At 38.3% G+C, this 8,313-nt stretch overlaps 1 protein-coding gene across 2 annotated transcripts in view; it reads right to left on the minus strand.

Annotated features, from left to right (window-relative positions):
- The window catches only part of jmjd1ca (jumonji domain containing 1Ca), a 76,384-nt gene that overhangs the window by 55,258 nt on the left and 12,813 nt on the right, over positions 1 to 8,313 (minus strand). For both annotated transcript variants that reach the window (XM_016455019.1, XM_016455018.1), the window contains exon 2: positions 8,125 to 8,286. In XM_016455019.1, coding sequence (XP_016310505.1) covers positions 8,125 to 8,286 — 162 coding nt within the window. The remainder of the gene's footprint in view (positions 1 to 8,124; positions 8,287 to 8,313) is intronic.

Genomic DNA, 8,313 nt, shown 5'->3' on the forward strand with positions numbered 1-8,313 from the left:
ATGAAAACGCCCTCACCCGCCATGATTTAAAACGCCGTGTAAACATACTGTAAACATTGTGTCAACTTATTTTGCAAGTACGGAGAACAGCGATAGATGGATGGACGGACGCTGAAGTGCAGGCACTTGTAGCAAATGTAGCACTGCCAGTTGTCGTTGGAGATTCTTAGTCCTCCTTTCCGTTCTTTCAATCGCTTTAAGTATACGTCGACTTTCCATGTCCATTATTGTGAAACAGCTCCGATCACAGCGTCCTCCATCCTCCTGTTGTTAATGTTGTTCTTTGTTTCCGTTGTTGAACGCCGTGCACAAATGACGTCGCTGTCGACCGGCTTACGTCACTTCCTAGTACACACTGTCGGTGCGAATGCAACCCTTTAAATGGTACTGGGAAATAGTTCGTGCAAAATCGTCCCAGTACTTTAGTACTGTACATTTAGTTCTGGAACTAAAGCGGTGCGAAAGGCCCTATGGACTAGTGTCTGTTATTATTAAACTGCAAAAAGAAATATGATGTCTGAATTTTCTTGTTTACTGGGGTAAATCTCTGTTGTGCAGCAGTTTATTTGACAAACAAACAACAAATAAATGCATTTTTAACTTGAACAAGTTTTATGAATTAATTTTATAACCATGGTTTCTGATGATGATGATGATGATGAATTTGTATTAAATCTTAAAACACAAACTATATAAAAATTAAAGAATTTGTGAAAAAATAAAATAGAATTTGAGGGGAAAAAACACTTCATAGGGCCCTATTATTGTTAAAATTGTAATAAATTATGAAATTGTTAAAGTTTTATGAATTCAATTGATTAGACATGCTTTTTACACCAATAAATCTAAACCCAGAAAAATCCAAATAACCACAGAATTTGGGAAAAGATGAACAGGATTTGAAAGGGCTCTAAATACAGATGTTTTTGTGAACAACTGTGTGTTATGAATTGTGTGCGTGTAATAAAGTCAGAAACATTCATATAGAGGGAAACCAAGACCGATGTGAGAAAAAATTTCCTAGGACACACAGAGCCGTGCACACAGGCGTGCGGTTGACCTGTTATTCTGTGGGGTCATGGAGTAATGTAAGCTCTGCAGCTGGTACATAAATATGACTTTGAGAGCAGAGTCCAAGGTAACTCGAAGCAACTCTACAGCTGCGTACAAACACACACACACACACACACACACCACTAACTCTCTGTTTGAACTACATTCAGACTGATGAAGTGTAGCGAGAGACGGCTCTCTCTGTTCTGTGCTCTGCTGGTCTCTGGGAAGGTAGAGAAGGAAAAACATGAAAAGACAAATGAAAAGAAAGCGTGTCTGCCTCTCTCTCTGTTGAAATGATGGCACTGCTGTGCAATGTCCCTTCGGAAATAAAGCACAACTGATGTCACGCTCTCATGTGAAATGAGCACACATTCACGTACATCATATAGCAAATCATCAATTAGTCAATCAGATGCTGAATGTCCAGTCTGTGAAATCACAGCTATGTATGCAGACACACGGCAGATTGCATGCTCTCTGGAGAATGCTGTGTTAGTGATATATAATAATAATATTAAAGAAAACAGGATTAGAAAATAAGTATCTTATAGTCAATAAGGCTGCAATGTATCTGATCAAACATACAGTAAAAACTGTAAATGCTACAAAATATTATTACAATTTAAAAATGTCTATTTTAATATATTTATCATTTATTCCTGTGATGTTAAACCTTAATTTTCTTCTAATCATCATAATTTCTTCTTATCATCAATGTTGAAAACAGCTGTGCTGCTTCATATTTTTTTGAATTGAGATTCTAAATATTGCACTGATACTTAATTTTAATATCAATATATTTTTATTTATTTATTTATTTATTTATTTATTTAGTTGATGCACAGTATTTCCTATGTATTTCAATTAATGAAGCTAGCAGGTCCTCTAAATAAAGTGCAACTGAAACCATCATAATGCATTGCAATATTGCATTGTGAGGTAGTTTATGATACCCTAATAGTAAAAAAAAAAGTGCAGCCTGAAGAACAATGCCACGTTTGTTTAGTAAAGTTTAGCGCCTTTATCATAACAGGAGTCATTTTCATATAAAAGTTTTAAAGGTACACTAGCATCAGCTGTTTAACAGTAAAACAAAAAGTAAAGTAAACTAAAGGTCAAGTAAAACTAAATTACAACTTTGTGGCAGAAGAAATCTTAACTAACATTTTAAATTGAACTTGACGAACAAATGCCACAAACGGGTAAAATGAGGCTTCTTTAAAGCCTCTCAAATAAATGTTAATATTACAATATTTTTGAGTACAAAATTAACTTTACACTCTCTTTCACCTCTCATTTCCCAGAATCCCCTCATTTCACATTTGTAAAAATGCAGGTCTTTCGGTTTTCATAGTGTCAATAAAAAAGCCTGTAAAGGTCAAAACGTCTCTGAGCACTTACAAATATGTACAAATTTCCGCACATGCACACAAATACATGAAAGTACAAACACATAATCTGTTCTTCCTCCTGACGCATTCACATTCTCACCCACACACACACGCGTGCACACACACAAGTGCTGTGTTAATGATCTGTCTGTCAGTAACACACACATTGACTGGCTTTCATCCCATGAGTGAGCGTCTGTCTCTCCCCATCTCTTCTAATCTCTCTTTCTCTCTCTGACAAGTACACTGACATACATGCTGTGTTAATTTTAAGGTCGGATAGTGATAGAGAAAAGAGGACCAGGGAGATTATACCAGAAAGAGAGAGATAAAGGGAGAAAGAGATGGTGTGTGTATGTGTGTATGTGTGCACGTGTGTGTAGGTCACTGTGATAGAGAACGGCTGCTGACTCAGTGATATTCTACAGCAGAGAAAGCCACAAGCAGATCTGTGTGTGTGCGTGTGTGTGTGAGAGAGAGAGAGTGAGTGAGAGAGAGAGAGAAAGAGAGAAAGAGAGAAAGAGAGAGAGTAAAAAAGGAAACCAAAGTGTGTCTGTGGCTGTTTCAACCCACATGAAAATGTATTGCTCAGAGGTTCTTTCTCAGTTATATTTTAAGTTTCTACTAAAAGAACGGAGAACAAATGAGATTATTGTTGAAAATATAGAGTATTAGGTAGGGCTGTCGCGATAACCGCAATATCGCAATACTGTGCTATTGACGAGCAAACCACGGAATGCAAGAACTGCAGCTACCGCGATTTTTGCATGTTTTCCTTTTTCGTAAGGTTATGCCCTTCTCGTTTTACACTTCATGCATGTGGACTGAATATTAAACAAGTTAGTAACGATAACATAATGTGTACCATGCTGATTTGTACAGAGGCTCCGTAGATTTTCACTTAACAAGCCTAAACAGACAGTGAATGAGAGAGAGATCGACTGAGCTCGTGCGATTACTTGCATCTGTCCTTCAGGCCGAGTCATATATATTTGTGAAAATAGGTTGTCATGTCCAAAGAAAGCCAAATCTCTGTCTTAGCATCAACGCATAGCTGGTCAGCTGAGCCTTCTAAAGTGGCGCTCAAAGTTAAAATGATTTCAACAGCGTGTTTCATTACGTCTCTCTTTGAATGAATGAATCAGCGTTTTTGAACGTGCAGTTGAATGACAGTCCCTTTCCACCACCTTGTGGCACAACTATCTAACTGCACTGACTGACAGCCCGTCTAGAACGCACGCGCGCAGGTGGACATATCAATAGAAAGTCTCGTCCAGTAAGATTAGAACATCAGATTATTGTCAGGTTTATGTTCTGTTATGTGGAGTGGACTGTTATTTTGTCATTCTCTTCTGTTTACTTCACTTCCTGTTTCAACGCTATTTGGTTTCGGTTTCATTGTTTTCTGAATATGACCTCGTTCGTTATATCGTAACACATATGTGTGTGTGTGTGTGTATATGTATGGCGATAATACCGCGCTATTGAGCCACTCAAAATTACCGCAAAAGGGAAATTCCCTCACCGCGACAGCCCTAGTATTAGGTATTAGATATTAGGGTTTCATATGAAGGTATATATCTAATGACAAAGATTATGCTATGCCATATCCACAAGACAATTTTTAAAAACACTGATATCAATCTGAACACTAGTGTATAGGGGTGTGCATTTCGCTTATTTTATAACAGCTTCAAACATGATTCACCACATCATATTTAATCAAATCTAAAGCTGTTTTTGCACTGATGCCACACTTATTCATTTGAATTAATTATGAATTCTTTATAAATAATCTTATCTTTTGGTTTGCATTTATCATAATTTCCAAATACAACAGAAAATAATCAAATTAGATGTAGTTTCTTTTATTTGTAAATTATTTAATTTACTTTGTTCAAAAACTATGTGACATGATCATTTAGTATATTACAGCTCAGTTAGGATATATAAATTATTGACGAGAGAGAGAGAGAGAGAGAGAGAGAGAGAGAGAGAGAGAGAGAGAGAGAGAGAGAGAGAGAGAGAGAGAGAGAGAGAGAGAGAGAGAGAGAGAGAGAGAGAGAGAGAGAGAGAGAGAGAGAGACTGCCTGTCTGTGAGTTTAACTGCTTCAAGAACAGCGACGTTACCACCTTGCTATTGAGAAATGTCATAACTATTTTGTTGATAAAGTCATGGGACAGCACTTACAACAAGTTTCTGTGCGCTTGTATGTTTCCATGTGTGCGCGAGTGCATATCTGTATTGTACTGCCTGTACTAAAGTGAGTGTGCTTTCTGTCAATAAAAAAATATAACTTTATGGGAAAAACAGGGAAATATTTTATCCTATTATTTGTCATATGTATTGGCTTGTGTTCCTTTGCTGTTGTAGGCTGTAAGGACCTTTGAAATAACTTAAATCATTTGGCGAAGTGATATGGAAGTATAATGTGATCAAGAACTGCCTGGAACTACTTTAGCCATGTGTTTCCTGAATAATAATTGCACACCTTAGAATGTTCATTAGCCAAACGGAATCAAGCTGCTATTCAAAAGTTTGGGGTCAGTAAAATTAGTTTTAAATAAATAATACTTTAATAATTACTAAATTAAAACTTCTAAGGCCCGTACACACCAAGAATGATAACTATAATGATAATTATGTTAGCATCCACATTAATCTTCTCTAACATAATTAACACGAACTGCGATTATGTCATCTGCTGCTTTAAATACTCAAGAACTTTAAAGTCAGAAGATTCGGATTGGCTGTCAGTGTTTCATTCATCAGCTGGAAAAAAATTGTTCTGAAAGTGATTCTAACGATCTTGTTCCTCTGTGTCTTTATTGTTATAGTTGTGGTGTGGACTTCCCAATTCTCACAGAATTAGAATAATTATTAAAACTGTAGTTATCATTACAGTTATCTTCCTTGCTGTGAACAGGCTTTAATTCAGCAAGGATGTATTAAATTCATCAAAAGTAACAGTAAAGATATTTATAACATTACAAGATTTCATTTCAAATGGGGTTCTTTGGAACTCTATCACAGAATCCTGAAATTAAATGTATCGCAACGGTTTTCCACATTGATAATCACAAGAAAACCTATCTTATAAGTGTGTGTGGGGGAGACCAAGATGTGTGCGTCATTGAGAAAGAACTAAAAGAGGAAGAAAAAGCAAGAGGAGTAAAAAAGTGAAAAGACAGTGTGCATGAAAAGGGAAAGAAAGAGGTGAATGTGTGTCTGTGTGTTGGCAGAGTCAGATAAATGAGAACAGAGGAATCAGTAGAAGCTGTGTAAAATTGCTCTTTCTCTCTCGTTCTCAGATGTTGCTACAGAAATACCTTTTATACTGACCACCCTGACACACAATAACACTCTGCCCAGCACACACACACACACACACTGTTTTATCAAACACAGCTATACACACACAGTGCTCTGAATGGAGGAAGTCCACACACACTCTTGTTCACTCTTATCTCTGCAGCCCGTTGGTCAAACAGAGCTCTGTTGCCACAGTTACCCCATTTACCCATGTAAATGGCTGTAACCCATGGTTACTCCAGGTTACGCACGGTAGCCCATAATAACACGTGGTCAGCCACAGTGACCTGCTGTCATAGACGTCATAGATGAGATTACATAATGCAGGATCGTAGAGTATGAGCCTGTAGTGGCACAAATGACTGCATTAAAGTGTTTGATCTGCCGTCTGGAAAATGTGGAAAATGTTTGTTTTTTTTACTTTATGACACAGAGGCAACTAATGACTCAGTCTAACAGCAGTTAGGACATATAAAACAGGACACATCAGCCAGTCAGTCTCCTTTGGTGGAAAGTCCAGATATGAAAACAAAAGCCCATCAGTTTCATTCATTCTGCACTGAGTGACTTCATAAATACATGTGTTGAGTGTTCAGACACAGGCAGTCTCATGTATCTGGCTATCAGCATAAAGTGTGGTTCACATTGCAGCTTAAAGCGGAAGTCAGACTGACATTACAATCGCTACAAACCACAGCTCACTTTTGAGCATGAAGTTTAAGGGCTGCTAAATCAGTATTTCAAAGAATATGCAGCTGCAGTCAGATCTAGTACTGCTTCATCTTTCAACAAATGCTTCTTTGTGATCTCTCCGTGACACTGTGCCTCGATTACAAAACAAAAAGCTCCGAACAATCCTCTGACACGATACGCGATGCCATTAAAAATAAACTATCCACTTGATTCTTACGCTGTCCTATTGACGACAGACTCAAGCGCGTTGACTGTGTCCGAAAGCAAACACGCATCTATATACTGTATCCACGGTAGACAAGATAGCGGCAGTGATTGGAATTTCTATTTGCTTTTGATGCAACATGACACTCGCATTAATCAAGTGTTAGCAGCTGAACACCATTGGGCGGGGCCTATGGTGAGAAGATAACTATTCGTAGATGTCTTGCTCTGGAGGCAGTGTTTATGCAAATGTTTGTGACCCATGATGTAATTTGTCAACTTAGATCCAAACTAGCCTTTTTTGGAGCTTGATTAAATAAATGCTTTGTTTATAAAGAGGAGGACGTGTTAAGCTATGAAACTTACAAGATGTTTTAATGGTACAAATAGGGGTGGGAATCTTTAGTCACCTCACGATCCGATCTGATTCCGGGAGTCACGATCCGATTCCAGAACGATTCTTGATCTACTTTTTTCCCCCTTATTAATTAATTAGTTTACCAAATTGAGAGTCTTAAAATCCTTACATTTACATATCCTTACATAAGTAATTAAGTACTTTTTAAAATAATTACAAATTGAAAAAAAACTAATTTTAAACAGTTGTATGTTAGTTAATATACCTTCAAAACATACAAGCAAGTAGCAAATAATAAAGAGGAGCATAGAAACATATTACAAACAACAAACAAAGAGTGCTTTCAGTATTTAAGATTATCTGAATGTTTTCCATTCAAGAACTGTGAGTGATTTTTCTTCATCTTTACTGTTGTTTTTTACTATGACATCATAGACCGACAGCAGTAGGAACGCCCACAAGCGTCTTCACAGCACAGAGTCTAGCGACATGCAGAGAAAAAGTCGCTGGCAGTGTGAACGGGGCTTAAGGAAAGTACCGACAGGCGAGACCGCACACTACAAGTGTAACATCAAACAAAGCACGCGTCTCTCACAGCGCATCCAGTGCAACGAAGCCTGCGAATGTCCTTGTAATTAGCTTCAACCTTTCCGAACTTTATGAAACATTATTTTATGGAAGGTTTGAGTGGTGTATGTATGTGAGGAATTGGAAGCAAGCAGAATACGGGTGTTTCTAAAGCAAACTCAGCGTCATCGCGCATCTGGTTAAAAACTAAGCTCAGAATCGATTCTGAAATTCTCAGAATCGATCCAGAATCGTTGGAGAGAGAATCGCGATGCATCGATGGATCTATTTTTTTCTCCCACCCCTAGGTACAAAGACCTCTGATATGCCAAAATATCAAGGCAAATTTGATTTCTCACGTCATGAACTCTTTAAATAAACTTTTGCTCCAACCAGACTGATAAAAACCAATGCACCCCAAATCTGACTACATGAAGCCAGCCAATCACTTTCAAGTTCTTGCCATTTTTGTGTGTAACATGCATCAGATGGTCCGTGAACAGCCTGAGCCAGCAGCATTTTGAGGGCTTTTGTGGACTCACCAGGGCGGGTTGCAGTCTCCTCTTCTCCTGGCCGCTGCCGTTTGTGCCGGTTCTTTTGGTGGCCCAGACGAGTTCCTGCTCCAACAAAACCACCTCACATTCCTCTCGGAGTCTCCTCCACTTCCTCTCTGCGCTCTGCTCGCCGTCCCAGTGCACGCACACCTAACACATGGAGAGGGGGGGGGGGGG

Source organism: Sinocyclocheilus anshuiensis, unplaced genomic scaffold (genome assembly GCF_001515605.1).
Source record: "Sinocyclocheilus anshuiensis isolate Anshui unplaced genomic scaffold, SAMN03320099.WGS_v1.1 scaffold167, whole genome shotgun sequence".
Classification (NCBI taxonomy): Eukaryota; Metazoa; Chordata; class Actinopteri; order Cypriniformes; family Cyprinidae; genus Sinocyclocheilus; species Sinocyclocheilus anshuiensis.